The sequence below is a fragment of the Hippocampus comes genome, unplaced genomic scaffold (assembly GCF_001891065.2).
Source record: "Hippocampus comes isolate QL1 unplaced genomic scaffold, H_comes_QL1_v1.1 scaffold139, whole genome shotgun sequence".
NCBI lineage: Eukaryota > Metazoa > Chordata > Actinopteri > Syngnathiformes > Syngnathidae > Hippocampus > Hippocampus comes.
In genome coordinates, this window is record NW_017804829.1 from 618,108 (window position 1) to 641,089 (window position 22,982).

Sequence of the window (22,982 nt, forward strand, 5' to 3'; positions counted from 1 at the left end):
AGAGCATTTCGCGGAATTTATTTTTAATTATAAAAAAAAAAAAAAAAAAAAAAAGAAAAGATAATCATGATGTGTATGTAGTGACTAGCAAAGTAGCATGACCCTGTTTCGCATCTTCTCGTCAATAGCCTCGGACAGCCAGATTCTGACAACCGGCGGAGGATGCCGATCCGCCCTGCTAATCTGATCAGCGGCACTTTGTTCGACAGCGTCTCATTTAAAGAGATGAGCATTCCCGGCATGTCGTAACCCAAACATCCTCTTATCCCCCTTCTGAGCCGACGAGCCCAACGAGACGATTCAGTCATCCGATCTGCTGCACCTTCCGGGCTGAGCGCCACGACCCCCGTGGTCCAGACACAGCACATACCTGCCCCTCAACCCCCACCCCCAAATGCTCACCCAGCCAGATCCAGGCTCATTTGGTTAAAAAACCCGTGACATAAGCGTTTCGAGCCCTCCTCTCCATTCCTCCCCAATGCATCCATGCGTGCGGGTGCATGCATTTATGTGATGAAACACTCTTGAAATAGAGTGAAACTCAGTGTCTTTCAATGTATGATCAAGGGAGTTCTCAAACACCTTCCTCATACAAATAGGTGACTACAAGTGGAATGTGCTAGCACGATAAAGATAGACTTTTTGCTATAGCAAAATTATAAAGGCAATGCTCCATTTGAACTATTGTCTGTCGTGTCTGTTTTGGAATCGTGTTATTAAAGGCCATCAATGGACTGAAGAGGAGACATGATTGATAATTGATTTTTACCAGGCTGAATTTCACCAAGAAATGATACATAAAGCATGCAACAATTCTTTATCCGTGGGCAGGAGTGTAACAAAAAAAAACCCGATTTGGGGGTTAGGATTTAACGAACCGAAATGTTACATTTTAAAATCGGTGCAAACTTGGATCGTAACGCATCCCAGGTATCGAACCGTCTTTTATGAGAGATGAACAGTGGATTGGTTTGACGTTGCTGATTTATGCTCTGTTGGAATTTGATTAATTTGGATGATTTGAGGTCTGGTGAGCTTTTATCAGTTGTCACGTATTAACCCTTTCATGCACAAATAATAATCTACATTAGGATTTTTCTCTCAATTGTTTTTTGTTAGTCTTTAGGCATGAGAAAAAAAAATAATTGGGTTGGCAACACACATAAGGGTCCATTGTAGTGGTTGATGCACAACTGTGACATTAACATTATATAATACAAGAGAAAACAACATGTGAATAACTGTCCACTCTACTAAGCGCTGTCCCTGAAAGGGTTAATGCACACAAAAAAAAGCACCAGCCGTACCATATCGAATCAAATCACAATCCCACCATTTCGAACTGAATCGAAACATTACATTGAGGGTATTTTGCCGAAAGCCAGCCACGGCCATTATTAAGACACCAGTCTACATTTCGAACTTTTCTTTTGCATTTCCATAGTTTGCGAACCATCCATCCTTTTTTTTTTTTTCATGCACAAATAATAATCTACATTAGGATTTTTCTCTCAATTGTTTTTTGTTAGTCTTTAGGCATGAGAAAAAAAAAAAATTGGGTTGGCAACACACATAAGGGTCCATTGTAGTGGTTGATGCACAACTGTGACATTAACATTATATAATACAAGAGAAAACAACATGTGAATAACTGTCCACTCTACTAAGCGCTGTCCCTGAAAGGGTTAATGCACACAAAAAAAAAGCCCCAGCCATACCATATCGAATCAAATCACAATCCCACCATTTCGAACTGAATCGAAACATTACATTGAGGGTATTTTGCCGAAAGCCAGCCACGGCCATTATTAAGACACCAGTCTACATTTCGAACTTTTCTTTTGCATTTCCATAGTTTGCGAACCATCCATCCTTTTTTTTTTTCATACCTCTTGTCCTGAGTAGGGTCACGGGTGAGCTATCCCACCTGACGTTGGGCAGGATACGATTTTAGAGTGACTTTCAAATGATCACAACTGGCAATATACAATATAAAAACCCTGCTGAAGGTTGTGTAAAAACAAACACATCTTTGGGAAGCAACATGCAAATGATCTTGACAAGATCTTTGCCCTCGGGAACCTAACCGGCAGCAACTCTCACCTGGAACTGGTTCATCTGGCTTACTGCTAGTCCATGGTCCACAGGTGCACAAAAACATTACACGCAACTCCTTGCAACCAGCAAGGCCAACAGCTGCTGTCAACTGAAGCTGCAGATCGCAACGCAACACTTAGCAATTTATTCTGAGAAGGCTTTTTTAACTTGTCCTTTGAGTCACAGACAACTGTTGTTGGCCTGCAGCTGTGTTATAATTTAAACAAATCATCACATCTCTGTCTTGGGGATCTCTGACCCGTACCTTTGGCCTTGACCCCTACCTTTAGTCAAGTTTCCAGAGGCCCCACGGTGTTTTCCCAACCGCGAACCATTAGGGTTTAATGAGTAACAGTGGTGACGGTGCTGACCTGTGAAGGAGGGAGGCCGCTCACTGCTGCTCTGTGCTTTGAAAACCTCGACCTTGCTAATAATATGTCAGCATCCGGGCACTGGCGCTTTGGTGAGGCAGGTGCCTTTCGCAATTGCAAATATTTCCCATGTGACTTTCACTTGTCTGACAATCATTATGGAAACTCTCCTTCATAAGGAGCCTCCAAAGCAATAATTGTAGTCGTTCAAAAACGACTACTAAATGCAATAAAATACAACAAAAAGTAACTGTCATCCAAAAAGACTGGCACTTGTGACTGCTTGAGGGTTGAATAGAAAAAAGTTGCACTGGACTCAGCATATAATGAAATCCTGTCACAAACCCGGTATGTTACACATTTAAAATGTGGCCAGAAACAAGACGTGTGGCTATAATGCCGACGTTAAAGGCATAATCAGAAGCTTTTGCCAAAAGAAAGGCACAACACAAAAAAAAAAAAAAAAAATCATTGCGAAATGGAGCCAACGCTTATCATTAAAAACTTAAGAACCGTTTTTACTGCCCGTCTCATTTAAAAAAAAAATGTATTTAAAACACACTGGAAAACAAATGTTTCTCGTAACTGTTGAAGTGGATGACAGAATTTATAAATGAGGTCTGAAACGTCTGTGTAGACTCGCACAGTGACAAATATGCCCGCATACTAACGTTGAAGTGGTGAACAGGTAAAGGTTGCGGGAATGACTATCCCCCTGGTGAAATATTATCACATGCTATTATCGCTTTATCACACTTCATTAGACTGATGGTCGGTTGGAGTGGTGGGTGGCAGCCTCTTCGGTTAGCCCGGGAGAAAGATGAAGCGTTGTAACGACAGCGCGAGAGGATGTTAGCGAGGCCTGCTGGAGTGAAAGCCAAACAAAGAAAAAGGGACAATTGTCTTTCCCCTCAATCTGTCATTGTCAGATGATGCGATAGACAGGAAGATCTCAAGGCTGTGATATTTCATCTCCCAACAAGAAGGAACGTGGCGCTTCAGCACTAACCCCTAATTGTCATAATCATGACGCATGACCAACTTGCGGAGCGTAAAGCTTCGGCGTCCGGTCAGAAACGCGCCAAGGCACCCGCTCAGAGGGGCCTGTCTGAAGACGTGCCTTTGTCGCTTTGCCTGTGGTGAGGCAACACTTGTTTGGAACATTTATCACATCCATCAAGATGAACCAACACATGCACATTAGGAGGAAGCTACGCATTTTATCACTTTTAGCATGATGTCTAACAAACACAACAGTGAAGGAAATACATCATCCATGTTTAGTGTTTTAGTTTTTTTTTTTTCTTAACCCTTTCAGGGACAGCGGTTACTACAGTGGACAGTTGATCATGTGATCAAGTTACGAGGTGATCAATTGAAGGGTATGAAAGGGTTAAATCAGTTTTACACAATGGAAAATGAATAATGTTCAACAATTAGTTGATTGTACATTAAAACGTTTCATGATGTCGATCCCGTGCGTCCTTGTGCTCTATCTTTGAGTTTCCACGCTATCTGTGGTCAAAAATTGCGTCAAGTTTACCAAGTATTAGTTTTCGTCCTCCCCTTTTGTCCTACCAATCACCCCTTTAATCTAATTTGGGAGCACTCAAAAAGGCAACGGTAATGAATTAGCTAATCACGGTTATCTGGCCCCGTTCAAGTGCTTTGTAAAGCAAATCAATATTGTCTGGCACTGGGCCAGCCATCCACTTTGACAACGTGGCTTGCTAATCTATTTTTAGGATTTTGTTTTCTTGACTCCAAACAAGGCGTACGTCGGTGCCTTTGCGTACGACAGCAAGGTCAGGTGGGAAAATGACATCAGAGACATTTTTTATTCATTTCACTGCAGCTGCGAACTGAGAGGATATTTAATTGACAGATTTTTTTTTCTTTGATTGCTGAAAATGACTGCGACTTTTAAACTTCGGGAAAGGAAAAACATAGTGAGGGCTACACCATCTCGGAGACGTTTTTTTTTTTTTGCAGCAGCAGATCAATGAGAAGAACAGCGGCTGATAAGAATTTCTATGAATTTCAAATGTTCTCCCCCTGGTAACTCCATTGGCTGCAGACTAAACAAAACATGAATAGGCAGCCAAGTGCTGGACTTCCTCATTCTGGATGTATTTTGCAGATTCTGAAAACAAGAATGCTTAGAAAGAATATACAGTTGGGCTCAGAAGTTTACATACCCCCAGAGCAGTGGTTTTTAACCTGGGTTCGATCGAACCCTCGAGGTTCGGTGAATCGGTCTCAGGGGTTCGACGGAGCCTCTGCCATGAAAGTTAATAAATGTTTTTTTTTTTTTTTTACATGTGTTGAATTTGTATCTCATTTTTATTTTTCACGAATGAAGGGTTCGGAAATGAACTGGTTGGGTTCGGTACCTCGAACAAGGTTAAGAACCACTACCTCAGAGTATGTAAACTGACGAGCAACCTATAACCTAAAGAGCAACGTAAATAAAAAACAAAGTAAAAAAACAAACAAAAAAAAAAAACAGTTTAACCCTTTTAGGGACAGTGGTTACTCCAGTGGACAGTTTATAATGTTATCAGGTTACAGGGCGCAGGAAAGGGTTAATTCAATAAATAATAAACATGTATATAATGAGGATTTAGGCAATAGCCAAGGTGAACACGGACGTAAAGCTCAACGTACAGGAGCACTGCAATCATGCAAATGAAAAAAAAAAAAAGAATCAACGCAAGCTTAGCTACTGCTTACCCTGTTGGGTGAAAATCAGCAAGTTGCATGGCTGACAGTATAAATTATCACATCTCAAACAAAATGTAACAGGAAGGGGGAAAAGTATGTTTGTATAAGGCAGAGATATAAAGTAACATGTTGCCAGTTGTAAACTTTTGACAATATCTTGTAAATATGAAACAATGACAACTTGTCAAATTGCTGGCGAAATGCGGTAATAGTTAGTGCCAGAACAAATGAAATCGCCTTCGATTGCAGTAGGCGGTCCTTCTGAAGTCCCGGAGTCATAAAATGTAACGCGATGAACCGGCTCAGTTCGTGGAAGCAAGGATTGAATGAGTTGCACAGCAATAACATAGTTGTGGATTTACACGACTCTTGTCTTCGCGTCCTTTGGGAGTCGGCTACGTTTGCTGTATGTCTTTGGGCTAAATGAAGGCTGCGATTATAGAATCTGTGTGGAGTAAAAATGTAGGCACTGTATGAGCATTAGTCTCCTGTTGTTAGATAATGAAAAACGCTTCCTTGGAGACACCGGCAGAGAAAAGAGCAAGCAATTAGTGGAGGAGAAAGGAGTGGGAGACGGATCGGAGGCGGGAGAGAGCTGTTTGAATGCGATTAATGAGATCACTGCAGGGTAGAATGTGCCTCTGTGATAGTCGCAGCAGAGGAGGAGAAGACGGAGAAGAGCTAGAAGATACAGAAAGGACGGGGCGAAGAAGAGGAGTGAAATGGAGAATCAAGAATGAACGCAGCCAGCTAGAGTGGAACACGTTTAAGGCCTTGCTGAGAAAATAAAAGGCTGAGCAAAAGAAAATGTAAGGCTAGCTTGAGTGCAACTGCGGGGGCTCACCAGACCTCCACTGGCCTGTTTACACTCAAGTGTTTGGGGGAGCCTGGGCCAGGTCTGCGAAATCGAGATGATGAATGATGTGGAATAATGCCTGACGCCCTCCTTGGCCTCTTTTACTGGATTAAGGGTGAAAACCAAGTGGAGGTCAAGAAGGAAGTCAACCAGATCAATTGGAGGGCCCAAACTTTTTAATCAAGAAAAATTCCCTTTTTATAAACGAGGGCTTGTCAACAATCAGCGATGACTTGAATTGAGTGGCGAGTTTGGCCGTCAAAAATGAACGGCGTATATGTGCGACGAATGTACGTGGAAGAAGCTCGTGTGCCATGTGAAACTCGGCGACATTGAAGAACCACACACGGGTTGCATTGTGTGTCTATGAAATATTTATCTGACTATCGAGCATTAAATTCAACGATTAAACAGTCACTGAAGCCCAACTGGACAGTTTCGTCTTCATCACGCCATTGCTGGCCTCTTGCGCCATCACAGCAGTACTTGCACTCTGGAGGGCCGATGAAACTAGAGCTTTGCTTCGTGCAAGCTAGCAGCTAGTATGAGCAAGCTGATGGATTTAGAAATTGGTCCAAAAAGATAAGTGGTTCAGAAAATGGATGGACGGAGGGTTGGAAGAACACGCTAGCTTCTGCCATACGGCAGGGGATCCTGGATGTGAAAGTAAGTTATCTTAAACTAAAGGCTGATGCTGCATGACTGTGGTTTATTTGTATAATCAAACAATGCATTGGAGTTTACTTGCTCTGCCACATTGCCACTGAACTGTTGTAACATTTAAATCAACAATTCCAATGGATCTCAAGTGCAAATTTTGAAACTCAAGTAGGCTTACTAAAGTCTTGAATGAATCCTATTTTTAACAATGTCACAGGGACGACGACAGAAGAGAGCTCGATGCTCGGCAAAGTAAACAATGGAGAATATGGAATAGCGAAACCACCATTGCAAATGCGATACTGCAGGATATTTACACTGCAAACAAAAAGGTTGACGTGGAAACAAAGTGACTCATTGTTAAGTTCTTTCGTTTCATTTGTTAACCTAAGACAAGCTAAGCCATTTGGACCATATTTTCAAGATTATGTTGAATAATAACCTGATAACATGATAAGCCGTCCACTGTAGTAACCGCTGTCCCTGAAAGGGTTAAAAATAAAACACATGATTTCCTATTTTGCTACAACTAAATTGCCTTCTTCAAATAAGAACTGCCAAATGGCTTTCGATGTGCGTGAGGTTGATAATAAAGGTAAATATTTATTTTGCACTGGACTATTAAAAGTCAAAAAATCCTCTCTGACAGAACAAAATCACCTTAAGAGTGGAGAGATTGGTACTTTGCGGTAATTCCGACAGTTTATCTTGGTCGCTCCGAGTTCATGTAAGCCATGATGTTACAATGGAGGTATTTCAAATGCAAATAAAAATTCAAATTGATCATTGTTTCTTCACAAAAAGTGTGTTGTAATTATTTGCATTTGAAGATGTCATGCTTTATATTTGCATTAAGAGAATATATATATATATATATATATATATATATATATATACATATACATTTTTTTAAAATATATTCCTTCACAAAAAAATGATTGACATCGTTTCTTTGCGCTGTTAAAGGAACAGTGGTTGAAGACTGCCAGTCCTGAGCGGCGTCGCCCCCACCCCTTTGTTATGCCACATCTTACTGCTTTTTGTTCTTTGAAACAAGTCATTCAATTTCCTCATTTTTATTGTGTGGTTTTATGGTTTTAGTGTCGCACATTCTTCAGTGCTTTGCTCAACTTTGCTCTATAAATGGAGCCGCCTTATTGGGATGAGCAATAAAACTGTGGGCATACTTTAAATTGATTCACGCAGACTGTACTCTGGGTGTGTAGAATTGAGGGTTTTTTTTTGTTTGTTTGTTTTCTTTTTAAATTGGATTCTTACTATTATTTCCCTACTGAACAGTAGATTTTCATAGTTAGATATCTTCCCATTTAAATACATTAGTTTTAACCAAATAAATATACTGCATTAATATGTTGGCGACCCGGTGAGCCAGTGGTTAGCAGCATCAACCTCACAATACAGAGGTACCGGGTTCGATTCCAGCTCCGGCCTTCCTGTGTGGAGGTTGCATGTTCTCCCTGTGCCTGCGTGGGTTTTCTCCCGGTACTCCGGTTTCCTCTCACATTCCATGCATGGGAGGCTGATTGAACACTCCAGATTGTCCCTAGCTGTGAGTGTGAGCGCGGATGGTTGTTCGTCTCTGTGTGCCTTGCAATTGGCTGGCAACTGGTTCAGGGTGTCCTCTGCCTCCTGCCCGAAGACAGCTGAGATCGGCTCCAGCACACCCCGCGACCCTTGTGAGGATAAAGCGGATCAGAAAGTGGATGGACGGATGGATGGATATTAATATGCTAGCGGCCTAGTGACATTTAGTCCAGCAGATGAAAACAAACTCTCACAATGTATTGACACGCTAATTTCCCGAGCATAGGTGAGCTCACTCCATTTGCACTCAGGGCCAAATCCACCAAGAATGAACTGTGGCCGTTGATAGCACCTACGACGGCACGTCATTTGCACCCACGCTTTGCTCCGTCTTAATGCGTCCTATTCACAAAAGATATTGCGCTAATGACATACCAGCGCAGACGGCCACCAAATGGGACGGCTGAGTGCAATTTGCAGCCGTTTTCACTGATTGCACATATCGCAAAGTCCAAATGCCGCTTTGGGCCAAGAACACCGTGGCAGAAAAACAACAGTTAGGAAGAGACTTCTTTTGCAAATCACAAGTCAAACCGCACCTGTTTAACCCTTTCATGCACCCTGTAACCTGATAACATGATAACATGTCCACTGTAATAACCGCTTTCCCTGAAAGTGTTAAAACAGCCTGCTCAATTTAATGTAATTTTTTCTGTGCACCTTTCTGTTGTTGTTTTATTTTTTTAATTTTAATATCTTTTGGAAATTTGGACACCATGTCACGAGTATATCGAACCGAACAGCTGTCATTTATGGTCCAAAATTATGGACCAAATTATTATTATCCGTGTTTACATAATTTAGGACAACATGTCCTGTACGTGTTGCACGTTCAATCACGTTGCTCACGCGTCGCATGTCCTAATGTGTCCCCTCAAAAAAGAGGCTTCCAAAGAGGAGCGTCAAGTTTACCACGGCTTATTCGCGTCACTCGACAAACTGTGTGTAGCCATTAGCGCTGACATTGGTGAATTAGAAGTTGTTTATCAATAAGGCTCATTTGCATAGAAGTGGGCAATTTCTCCAGCAAATATATGCATATTCCCTCATTTAAATATATGCAAATACCACCGCCGCACAGAGACGCATTCTGCTTGGTATCTCAGTTCGTGGACGCATTTTGCCATCTGCGCGTCATTTGTGGATTAGATGCTATCTCTTTGCTCCATTATTTACTGGTTAGCACCACGAAAAAGCCACGCGATCCTTTGGTGAATTCGTCCCTCATAGTAAAACAAACATTGACAGTTTTTTTTTTCCCATTTTCATTTTCGGTGTTATATTGGCTCTGCAGGTAACTTTGCCATGCTGCACTTCACTTTAATCTTTGTTTACTTTCTGTTTGGATTTCTGTTTGCAGCCCATTTAGACAGGAAATGAAATGAAGGAATCGACTCGTCTGCTGGAAAAATCATTACGTCGCCGTTGCGGGCGCTTCGGACTGGCATGAAAACGCAACGTAACTTTAATGACGGAATTTTTACCTTGATCAAATTCCACATGTTCAATACGGCAACCAATTGCTTGATCGGGCCTGTAGGAAACGTAATCATAATTCTTCGGCATTCCCTCTCCAGGTTGAGAAGTATTAAGTTGAAAGGAGCTTCTTTTCAAAGGCATTTGGACCACTTTGCCGACAGGATGAGATTTCATTTATTTGTTATTACAGGCCTCAGCTGTTGTCGCGAGCCTCACTCCACGTTTCCCTTTCTGCTGTCGTCTCAGCGGTAGGGCAGGGTGTAAATTGGTGGAAGAAAGGGTTGTTGACCACTTGTTCACGAGCGCTTGGCGGGAGCAGCTGGGTGCATTTACGAGCCTTTCAAGCACCCCGACCCTTTAAGCATCGTGATCAGCTGCGGCCCTCGGCAACGCCACGCTAATTTACACTCTCCCAATCCTGATTTGGCAGCCGAGTGAGCTGGCCATTAACCCGCTGCGATGCCAACCAGCCCGACAGGAAACGGGCCCAGTTAAACACCTGAACCACCCTCTGAAGTGGTCCAGCTCAGCTGCCTGGCGTCACGTCCAAACAGACTGCAAATGACTCATCAGCGCGTGATGGGAAGGATTAATTAGCCCTGAAGATGCTCGTCAAGGCTGAACGCTTCCTGGATAAAGAGCCAGAAGTCTTTCAGCGCAAGGCAACTTCTGACTTGTCAGCAAACATAAACACCCGGCGTGCAGTGTGTGATGAGAGAAAACCTTGGAGTTTCCAGGCAGAGCTATTTGTGCTCTGAATGCTGCTTGCCACATCAGAAATGGACTTTCGTCGTGGGCCAAAACATTACGTACGCCCCTGTCATCAAATGAGAGCCAGTACAAAGGGCATGTCAAAACGATGCCTTTAATTCACAAACTCAGAGAAGTAACAAATTAACAAAAGCAGAAAAAAAATCGGGTCAAATGAGCTGATCTATTCATATTTAAACGACTGGCATAGTAAAACATATTGTATCATATTCAGCAGGGGTGTCAAACTCATTTGACATTGTGGGCCACATACGGCCTCAGTACATGTCAAGTGGGCCGGACCATTAAAATTATACCATACTCTGTTATAAATAACCAAAATATCATGTATTTCCTTTGTTGGCAAAAGCTTGTCGCTTCTCGGGACATACAAGTTCAGCCGCTTTCATCATGCATCGTTTAACAAAGTCACCGCCAGAATACGGCTTTGATGCTAATGCTATTTCACTAGCAATTAAGTAGCTGGCTTTTACTGCTGTGTTGGGTCTATCTCAGTGACCGACTGAAGCTGCTGTTGTCTTCTTCTCTGATCAAAACCGTGTTCCTCTAGCGGATGATCCATTAATTGCAGCTTATTAAAAATATTCATTAAATTATCCTGTGGGCCTGATCGAACCTCCTTGGGGGCCGGTTCCAGCCCGCGGGCCGTATGTTTGACACCCCTGATATAGAGTATTGTACATTCTTTTATTGTAGTCAGAACAACTACTTTTATGAACCATCTTCTGTTTTTTTTGGTCATCATCACATTTTTTGGGGGTCATCACTGAGAATCACTGTGTTGATGAAGGCGTGACCTCCAAGTTTGTGTTTTGATTTATTGATTTAATTTCCCGTTTGTACAACCTTCAGGGCGTATTTAATATTGAGGTTCTCCTGTAAATGTTATGATGGAGGGAGTACTTACTGATGGTGCAATGGTTCACTCCGTTGCAGGCAATGCGGGTTCTGTTTCCACTATGCGACAGTGTGAATTGTTGTCTCTGCTGAATAGGGAGAACTGTACAGCATAATAGCGTTTGACCGATTTTTTTATTAGTCACTGAAGTCTGTAACCGAAATTGTCCTAGACAATAGACATAATTGTTTTCCAATTCTAGGAAAAAGTTCAGGTAGTTTTCAGGGTCGTCAGCATGTCTTAAAAAGTAAATAGCTCCCAATAGTTGTTTTAATTTCAAACAAAACCAAAAGGTGCAGAGCGTTCCCGGAGGCGGCAGCATCTCTTACAAAGTTAACTGAAAATGTGAATAAATAGTTTTAAAGTTAACATAGTTTTAAATTCATTTCTTATTAGCCGTCAGATTTTTTTTTTTTTTTTTTTTTTAAAGGCTGATACCCAAAATTCTTCACAATGACGAATATTTGCGCCGTCTGATAATCCGTCTATCCCTCCTGCATTATGATAACTGATTACCATATTATGGCTTTGGGCCTCGATGGTGGGAGGTTCCAGAGCTCCCTGCGACAGAAAAGTTCATAATCTGTGAAAGAATGAAGTACTACCATGCTGCCAGGCAACCTACAACATTGACAGTGCTGTTATTTAACACAGCTCTTGTATGAGATTTCCTGGACTCGGGCAAGTAAGTTTATACCTAAAAGAATAAATAGATTGCCAGACGCCCCGCAACAAATCCCGCTACATCTTGAACCCTATAACCTCCCAGGTTGAATAGCGCTTAACCCACAGCGTCTACACGAGGGACACACACACGGGATGGATGATGTTGTTTGTCACTGTCGAGCAGGGGGAATCCAGAATGCGCCTCCGCTGCGCTTGCCTTTAACGCCCCCATTCATCTATCGCCGGCATGTCTTTTAACATCCAATTTCACATGCGCAGCCGTGGCCCCCGTCACCATCCGTATCAAAGGAAGAGCTCCCAACAGCTCGTCTCCTCCTTAATGTTGTCGTTACTCCACGCCAGTGTCAGGCCCAGCGTGGGATATGTCTCCTTTGCGCACCGCACGCAAGCACGACTCCAATTTGCATGATGCAATTCTTGGCTGATGTGTTACTGGAATAAACCGCACAGCGGATTGCTACTGGGTAATTTGACCTGGGGAGATTCCTCTGAGTCGTCGTCTTGTCTCCGGGTGACTATGAAGCATCAGTGCAAGTGTGAATTTAAATAGAACATTAAGTGTAAAGCCTCGCTTATTTAGCGGCGCTGTCACTGTCCTGTTTGGTTGTGATTGTGGCTTGGCTTGCTCTACATGAAACAACAACATGGAAAAAGCGCTATGACCCATAGTATTGATTTTTTTTTTCCCCTTGCTGCTTTCTGCTGAGGTGAACACCTTCTGGCCTCCAAAATCAATCAGCGCCATGCACAAGTTTCTCAACTGAAGTTACTCCAGGTTGAAAATAAATTTACTCCCACATACATCATCACTGCATGGAGGTGTAGGGTTGGGCGTGATTGGGGAAAAAACACATTTCTTCAGGTTTTGAGCTAAACCTCTTAAGATTTGAATACACTCGCCAAGTGTTTAAAATAAATCCAGCCTACTGATTTTTACGGAGAAATTGAGGATGCCATCACGTTACAGTTTTGAAATTAGAACCCATTCATGCACACTGTAAGCAGATAACACGATAAGCTGTTCACTGTAGTAACCGCTGTCCCCGAAAGGGTTAATGCGTTAACTTTGCAACAACTTGGTAGAATGAGAGGAGCATTTTCTTTCAGACAAACATTGTCTTTGAGTCAACTGAATGAATATTTCATTGATTTAAAAATGTTCTTCATAAGCTGCTGTATCATCATACCAATCCCGAGTCGAAACAGTAAATTTTGGGCGGGCCAAAAGCTCAGACTTTGAAGGGATTTTAGTGATGAAGAGTTCTTCAAACAAGAGGCAGGAAATGATCGAAAGAATGAAGCATTTTAAGGCTGCTTGATCTCATGTGAGACATCGTCGTTGAGCTTGAACTCTCCGTGCATGTCGGGTTATGGTCCGCATCCTCAGATAACGAAATAACTCCATTGATAGTGTTGATGAAGACATCGCCTTTTAGCTTCATTGGCTTAACCGTTACCAACGTCGTTTTCACAGTGAGACTTCAGCATCCACTATAAAAAAAATTAAATTAAAAAAACTGCCCTAAATTATGACTTATGTTGGTGCCAGTCTTATTCTTAATGCTAACCGACCCATTTTCCTCACCCCGCCTTCTGAGTGACTGCTCACTCTTAACGCCTCAACCTGAAACAATCCCCGGCCTCAACCTGAAACAATCCCCGGCAAAAAGTCTGCCAGGAACCTTGCCCTTTACCGCCTTGCCTTTTGCAAAGCTCCTGCACAGCCCTGGGAGCAGTTACAGTACATCCTGCAGCCAGTCTGCTGGGATGAGGCTGAGGATTGAATGGGTAAGCGAGGGGTGTAGGGCCAGGGGAGTGATGGTTCTATGGGATGGGAGCCAATCCAATTACAGGCAGCAGTGCAGCCTCGCTTGCTTTGGTAGCGGCACTGAATTTGCATTTCGATGCTGTTTCCCCCGTAAACCCTCTCCTCAAGCACACGCACAACATCCCACCTTCCTTTTTTCTCTCATATCTTCCTCTGATGACTTGTTGGGGCTGCTCGCTCCCTCCCTTTACCAATGCTGCTGCTGTTGATCCCCCAATAAAAGCGGCGGAGGGGAGTGAAGATCATCAGCACAGCATTGAAATGTTGTCACCCTACAGCTGTGACTTGTGAAGGAAGCCGGCAGCGTCCAAGCACGCTCAGTGGGAGCTTATCATCCCCGTGCAGGGCCTCCTGCCCCTCTCTGGGACACCTGAGGGAATGTACGGATAACACCCCCCGATAAAAACACATCCACATTTTTGACATTCGGAAACACAAAGAATGCGTCATTATTCGCAACCCGCTGCAGAGGTCATATTTGCTTTTGCACCTTTCTGCAATTATATTTGGTCACTCTGTTTCATTGCAGCGTGCGCTCGCATGCAAATTGTGACTAATCCGCGTCCAATGACGTATTTGCATAGAAATGTCTACACCACAGGGGGGCTGCTGTCCAAGCTCGACTAATTCAACACGCAACATAAAAAGCTAATCCTACGCAGCTTACTTAAGTTGTTCTTGGGACTCAGATAAAAGAAAAAGTAGTTTCAAATGCATTGTCACAGACAACCACCACGTATCTCACATTCCAGCTCAATTTCTAATCATACTGAATATAAAGTGCATATGCGAGTCCTCTTTAAAACAGCGAACAAAACAAAAAGTTCTAGTATCGTCAGCTCACACCAAACTGTTAACTGTTTTGAAATTATGAGGGGGAAAAAAAGAATCATAAATGTATCAAAATTTAAGAAAGAACAAACATTTTTGGCCCAAGTATTGAAAAAAAAAACCCCACTCAATTTGGCCTGTGGTCAACAAACAAAATCGTTTCTGCAGTCTGTGGAGTTTTTTTGCAAACCGTCATACCCAAGAGGGCGATGATTTGAGCATGATTCGCTGGTGTAGACATCACACGGTATATTAGCAATTACCAATTAAACGGATGCTAATGTCATCGCGATTTCATCATTTCATGTCTGTGGTCTCTCATCACTCAGTCTTTGCAAAACAAATATTGCAGAAAATCACTTTTTTCGACTTACACCTTGTGATTGACTGGTGATCTTTGTCCCAAAGTCTGTTGGGTTAGGCTCCGATTCACCCCCGGCACCACATGGAAAACAACCCCTGGCACCACATGGAAAACAACCGCTATCCTTTCCAAAAAAGACGCACATTTTCTCGCTTAACTGACACATAATTGGTTGAACAATGATGCGCTGCGTCGTCACATAAGTAAGTGAATGCTTGATACTCATCATTCAAAAATCCCAAATATCATTAAAATAACACAGCGATTTTTAGGGAATTGAATCAACCAGGAATTTAAAATTAACGAGAACATTTAAATTACGATCATATAATTTGGAAAACAAGAAAAATTTTCATGGAAAAAAAAGTGCAAATCTTTCCTACTGTGAAAAAAATAAATATATATTCAAAATTGAATAAATTGAACCCGGGTTACCATGACAGTTTGTGTTCGACCTCAGATGTTCGACTAGATATTTAAATAAACCATTGTCGGGTAAATTGAATGATCCGTCCTGTGTGCTGAGGCCATTTGGAGGTGGAAAAGCTCAGCAATCATTTCCTGCTCTGTCTACTGGAGCGTGTAAAAACACTTCCATTGTAGGTGGCCTTCTCCCATCATGGTTAATTCCTCCCGGTGTTGGTGTTACTGTGGTTACAGTCACGCCCCTGAGAGCAGCCAGCTTCAGTACACAGCAGCAGGCAAAGCTACTTTGCATGGATTCCCAAGCAGGTGACAGCAAATCGCAGCTGTCAGCCTCAGGAGAACTCGGGCAAGTCAGAGACAATGGGGGGGGGAACCCTCCACTCTGGTGTCTCATCTCATTTAAGCAAGTATGAAACAAAGCGATGTAAATAATTTAGCAGCACAAACAGCAGAATACATCCAGTGAATATTCTTCTCTCCACAGCGCGATGTATTGATTAAATTATGAATAGGCAGAGACCAAAAATAACTCGTGCCGCGGCTACTTGTGCAGAGCAGCAGGTTTGGAAGATTTTTTCCGAAAACAGGTGTCTAGAAACCTTTAGTGGCAATCTTTTGTTTCCATTGCAGCTGTTGTGGGGTTGGCGGAAGGAGGGCGGGTGGGGGGGGGGGGGCCCGGGGAAGGGGGGCACCTGGGACACACTGCTGCTGGTAATTAAAAAGCAAGCATTACGTGGAAGGTGTAGCCGCCCGGTGGGTTAAATGTATAGAAAGCTAGTGACAGCAGGGAATCAAACATTTTCTTTATTAAAATAAAAGATCACCCCCCCCTACACACACACACAAATAATAAGTCTGTCAGTTGGATCAATAAATGGACGATAGGGCTTCTGTGCTTGCTAGAGCTGCCAGCGTGAGTGAAGTATTTGCACGCCCTAGCCCAGGTCAACTCGATGAGTTGAGTATTCAAACTGTTCAACACTTGAACGTAATACATCCATCCCAATGAACATATCCGTTGTAGTAGATATCAGTTCAGAAGGATACAAAAGTTGCCTCACCCAAAGACAAGCTAGCAACTTACACAATCCGTAACACATGAGCGTGAGCAATGACATTAGTTTCTCAAGAACTTAAACCACACTTAAATTAAACCGTCCTGTGTAAAATTGTGTTTTCTGTGGCCTGGGTGAGAAGTCCCTCATTATAGACTGGCCTGCAGCCATTTCCACTTACTGACATCCCTCATCCAAGACCGTAGGGGGTGAGAGCAAAGGAGAAGGGCCAACTTTCAATGGGCCTCAGGCGGAAAGGTGCCTATTAAAATTAATCGTCCATTGCGGTTTATTCAACGCGGTGACACCGGAGCTCACTTCACTTGCAACTCGAAATGACAACTACAATGAAACTGCCATCATCATTACACCTAGCTGGTGTACTGACAGCCAGCATTAAAAAGGAAGGAGGTAAGCATGATCCATCTGTGCAGAGTCGGAGCACTTTACAAGAGTTGCATTTCAACTGACCAATAATGTCCGGTAGTTTGCTACGGTACGGTTGGAAACAGCAGACTGCAAGTCTCCACTCTCCACGGTAGTCCTTGTTTCACCCACTCGCGGTGAAAGAGGTAAAGAAGTACTCACCTTCTTCAGGCGCCCGCTCTTTGTCCCCACAAAGGCCACGCAGTAGCCATTGTAGACGTAGGAGATGACTGAGGTCATGCGGTCGCGGGTCTCAGTGTAGAGGGTGTGTCCGGTCACCAGCTGGGAGCCACCGAGAGGCTGGTTTATGTCCAGACCGCAGAAAGAGTCGTCGATGGGCACCGGCTACAGATTGGGAAGAATCAGAAAACAGATGAGATCAAATGTGGTTCCTCTTTGACATGTCACACACCGCAGGGAAATGAGACAGAAATACTTCAGTGAGACAGCCCGAGAACCAGGCGAGGCACAGAAAAGACGACAGCTCGGTGAGGAGGGAGGATGAAGGTGGCGGAGGAGGCAGAGTTGCGGTTACAGTGTCAGACAATTGAGGGGCAATGAAGGTGAGCTTTGGAGAAAGAGGCGTAGGCAGTGGCGTGCAACAAACGGATGGACAAAAGTTTGTCTTCCTCTGCCCCTTGTAAGACGTGTTTGGTCTCCGCCTGACTGCACATCACCTTGCCCCCTCACTGCGGCTTTTTACGTCAACCTACAAAAGCACCTCAGACGGAAAACAGCTTTTTGATAACGATGAGCTGAACCACGCTGACTTTTCTTCACGTTCGATGCAAGAATGAAATTCTACTGAACTTGGTTGAACCGTTTAGAGTGGCTTGCGACAGAAAGGTATCAAGAATCAAGAAATATTATGCATCGTAATATATGCATGTGAACACACACACTAAGGCCCTATTTTCACGCGCAGTGCAAGTCTCACGCAAAACTCGGTCTGACTGTGCACATGCGTGGTATTTACCTTCTTTGGGCATTCTCAATGACGTGCGCAGTTAGAAAAGGGAGTTTGCATCATTGTGGGAGCGAACAGAGCCAACTTGTTTCCCACCTTCAACCCCCGATCATGTGTCCGTGAGTGACAACCCCCCCCACCCCCACCCCCAAAGTATTTGGTGAGAGGTGGGGTAGACCCTAGACAAGTCAAAAATATCGGTATCCATACAACCTTGAGGTAGGTTCGGGTGAAATAAAAGTACCAAATAAATATTGACACAAATTACATTTCTTGGTTTAAATCGCTAATTGTCCTTCCGTTCCGAATGCCTTCTTGTCATCATCCAAGGACCAGGAAGTGGCTGTATTATGATTATTTTTTTCCCACTCTTGCATGGGGCCATGCCGTAGTCACTGAGTGCTATTCAAGTTTTCGCTTTCAAACTAATAACTACGGAGGAGGTCATATGAGTACAGTTCAGTTCAGCCGTCGAGCTTTTGCTTTCAGATGGTGAGACACATTGTGTTTAGTCGATGCTAAACTCTCTCTGCAAAGCCTTAAATGCGTGTTCTGTCTCTCCTTCATCCCTCCATATGTGGCTCTGTCACAAAGGTTTGTGAAGGGAAATGAGGGGATTTTTGGAGTAAAAGCTGAATAGCTGCAGGGGGAAAATTGCCTGAGCGTTTATGGCCACGCCCTCCATTTGTCACATTAGCGAATATTGCTACAGGGACGTTCCACATCAGCGTTCTTGATTATAAAACACAAAGCTCTAAGTGTAAATATTTAAAGTTCATTTACATCATGTTCACAGCAAATGAATGTGATGGGAAATTTTGCAGCTGTTTGGGGGGAAAAAACACACGTAACCAATAGCAACAAGCTAAAACGCATGCAGCAACGTATGTTTTTTTTTTTTTTTTTTCGGGGCTCCAGACCATTTGGTTGCGATTACATCGGGACTGTTTGGATGATGCATGCTTTAGCACACTTGGCAGTGTGGAGACAAATCCCGATGGACCCCATGTGGTTTCGCCCACCCCCCCCCCCTCTCCTGCTTTATCACAAATCTTTCTCTGGCAACATAGCAAAAAAAAAAAAACTCCAGCCATTATCTTTAGTGGGGCTCTGAGGCTAAAAATAGCACAGAACTCTTCATCAAAGAGTGGTGTAACATTTAATCCAAGCAGAGACCATGGTGTTTGTCCCCCATCCTCCTTCACGTTCAAGTAATCTCATTAAAAAAAAGTTTTTCATTCGGAATGGAATTGGAATTAAGTTTGTGCGAGATGTGACAGGATACGGGCGCTCGGAAATGTCTCTCCCTGCGTCGTTATCAATCTGAGCATCCCTTTGCTCTGACTTGGTTTAATTGGTAGCCGTCGTGTACGATAGTTGATAGGCGTCAAGCTGTCGTGATAAGACTTCCACAGAGCAGTCTCTTCTCTGTAGGACCAGACTATATGGAGATATTGTGACTCTCCAGATGGCACAAAGCTGGACGGCGGGGTGATAAATCTTTGATTGGCTGCTGTGTGTGAATCCCTCAGCTCAGCCTCAGCTCCATTTCCCAGCCTTCAGCCGCGCGGACTGAAGGCTCTGCAGGAAAGAAATGAGAGCTGGGGGGATAATTAAGGAACTAGGAACTGGCTGCCTGACGATTGTTAGCAATGAAGCTGAGGAAAGATGCTTTGACTGCGTGCGGAAATTAGGGAAAACCAAGCAAAGTTTGAAAAGTTAAAAAAAAAACAAACGCATTTATGGATTTACTTCGATGTCTGGTATTCTTGACTGGCATATTTTACATGCCAATGTTTTTTTATTTGTGTCCAATGTTCATGTGTGTCCAATGTTCATTTCGAAAGAAAACGAATGACCCAATTATCACTGTTTAAATACAACCTCACATCTCCACTTCAGGACAGATTTGATAATATGACTCGTATCTTCTGCACGCACTGTTAAACGTGAGTATTTCATCAACCCAAGATAACGTAGAGAATTAAAATGAGGGAACTACTTTGAATACAGAGGAATAATTTATATTTGCGTTACAGATATTATGTCACCTAACATGTAAACGCTTAATAAATTTGAATTTATCAACGATGCAGAATCATTGATAGCGCAATAGAACAGCATGGCTGTTAGGTGTGCTGGATTCAATTACATATTTATTTTTCGTGACTGTGAGAAAAAAAACTGTAATTTATGTACAGTCAAACTTCGGTTTTCGAACGTCTCTTTTCTCGACCAAATCGGTTTTCGACCAAAAATTTCGAGTTTTTTATGCCTCGGATGATGACCGAATTTCGGTTCTCGAACAAACCGAGCGCACTTGAATGTGCCACTTGATTCCTCTCGCCTTCCTTACACGAGGAAGTGATGCTTCCTCGGGTAGACGAGGAAGTGACGCTTCCTCATGTAGCGTTCCATTGTGAACAGACGTGTTCAATAAAGAATTTTTTTTTAAAAAGAGCGTGGTTTCGATTTTCGAACAAATCGCTTTTCGAACAGCCTTCTGGAACGGATTATGGTCAAAAACCGAGGTATGACTGTATAAGCAGTATATAATGCTACACATATATAAATGTGTACATTTGCACACTGAGCATAAATTCATCCAGTATAAATATATATTAGTACATTTACAACTAAATAAGGCACATTCGTCAATTGATATGAATGACGTCATATCACATCATCTCCATGGCAGACTTCAGTGGCGCAGCTCCGTTCGACTCGGGGATTTAACAGCATGTCGACATTGTTCGCGAGGCTCACATCCTCTTGTTAAACGTCATTTGTATAAGCTTCCAGACTTCCTCATCCATTGACACCCATCTGCATAATCCATAATATGGGAGGGATTTATGGGTAAGAACAGGGTTTTAAGGACGGTATTATTTTCTTTGCGCGAATATTGTGCTTCTTGGGCTGTGTCATGTGACATCAGAGCCCTGCGTCGCTACAGCTGGCAGAATGTAGTGGGCGGCGCAGCATGGCAGGTGACGCCTGGCACCCTTCAGCACATGCTGCGATGATTTGAGATTCTGCTGGAAACTGGAGGGAAAAATACGCGCTAATTTGTCACTACTGTCACTGCGGTTTCTTCAGTCCCCCCACGTCGCCCTTCGTCTAACCTCTTCTCGCACCTCAGAGACAAGAAAAGCCAACAGTGCCCACTTATGAGAACCAATAAGTCACTGATTTTCATAAAAGTGGGCAACAAATTGCACACAGGGACGGATTAGCAACAAAGTAAGACCGATCAGTGGACTTGATCAATCACGACACCCTTACGACACATGTGCACCTCCAGCACGGATCACAAGCCTGTACTAGAGCAGCACACACAACTCGTGATGATATTCTTAAATATTTATTAGCAATTAAAGACAATGTAGGACTGAAGCCTCCTGGGGAATGAGGGAAAAATCAAGAGACTCAAGTGATAGCAAATCAGTGGCCTCCAAAAAGATAATTGGGCTTTTCACAAGGAACGGCGTCGGAAGCACTCACTGCTGCTTCCTGAGCCAGGAAGGCAATTGATGATTTTAAACAAAAGGAGAAAATTGTCACTGTGTAATTTTAAGTCCATTTTATGACAATTAGCATTTTTTTTTTATGAAGTGAACATCTGTATTACAGTATCTTCAAAGAATTGCTAAAACTGCACTGAGTGTCTAAGAAGTGTACGGGTAACTCACCGCTTTGGTGCACTGCACATCCTTTCCAAGTAGCCAGTTGAGCTCCAGGTGTCCCTCGCCTTGGTAGCAGGACTGCAGGCGCTCTTTGATGCGCGTGTTGATGTCACGGATAGTGAAGGCGCAGAGCGCAGAGTCATCGGGTGGACGGTGAAATTGCTTCTGGCCTTTGGAGAAGACAGCGAAGAGCACATCGTCTTGAGCGGCGATGTGAAGCGACGCCGCCAGCACGCTTCCCGGCTTGCCGAGGTAGGCGGCCTGCAAGAGCCGGTACTCCACACCGTTTTTCACGCAGCCGATGGGGAGGGAGACGTATGAGTGAAACTTGCGGTCGTCCTTGCAGAGGCGAACGATGCGAGAAGTGTAGAAGAGGTCGCTGGCGGAGCCGCTTGACGACATGCCGTTTTCTGGCGTCTCCGGCTGAACGGTCAAAAAGTACACGAAGCTGCCGCTCGCGAACCCGTAAACGTAGTAGATGTCAAAGTGGGACACCAGAGCTAGCGTGTCCGACGGTATCTTGATTAACGAGGACACAAAGTCGGTATGCAATTCGTAGTCAAGCATTGCGGACGATTCTGGGTCGCGTGGAAGCTTTCGGCTCGATATGGTCGGGAAGTAGTCCTGTTTTCCATCAACCGCGGTGCCGATAAACAGTGTGCCATCCTGGCCTTGTGAGGGCACGATGACCCCATACATGGTCCCAGTCTGATTGACACTGGAGAGGTAGTGCTCTTTCTTGTGAGAGGGCTCTACTAAGATAAAAAGGTCATCCAGTCGGAGGAGTTTGCAGACGCCCTGGTAGAGGCTGCCGCACGCCAGCAGACGGTTCTGCGAGTAGTCGATGAGGAGAAGCTTGTTGACGTTGTTGGTTGAGACCAGAGGCTCCGAGCAGGGCTGCACAATCAAGGGCGGGTAACAGGCCTTGTTGTCGTCCTCTGGGCCCGTGTCATGGGACACCAGCAGGGTCAGGTTGCCCGAGAGCTTGTACACACGGTTCACAGCGCCAATGTACACGGCCCCTGTGGTTCGGTGAACAGTCAGGTGGTTGAAGAACCATTCCCGCCGCTCCGGGTGGAAGCTAGTGAATGTCTGCCCGCTGCACTGAGCAAGGCACGCTAGTAGCCAGAAGGCTAGCAAAGGAGCTAATAATCCCATTCTGGCCTCAGGCGATGAAGTCCTGTGCAAAGCCTTCATGTTTGCCAGTTTTTTGGGTCTTTTTTTTTTTTTTTTTTTTAGGAAAGGGGGGAA

At 43.7% G+C, this 22,982-nt stretch overlaps 1 protein-coding gene across 1 annotated transcript in view; it reads right to left on the reverse strand.

Annotated features, from left to right (window-relative positions):
• Positions 1–22,959, reverse strand: part of plxna2 (plexin A2) — a 157,644-nt gene extending 134,685 nt beyond the window's left edge. Inside the window, exons 1-2 of the mRNA XM_019866573.1 lie at positions 21,738–22,959; positions 17,241–17,423 (exon numbers count right to left, since the gene is read on the reverse strand). Of these exons, the coding sequence (XP_019722132.1) occupies positions 17,241–17,423; positions 21,738–22,928 (1,374 nt within the window). The 5' untranslated portion in view covers positions 22,929–22,959. The remainder of the gene's footprint in view (positions 1–17,240; positions 17,424–21,737) is intronic.
• Positions 22,960–22,982: the final 23 nt, after the last annotated feature.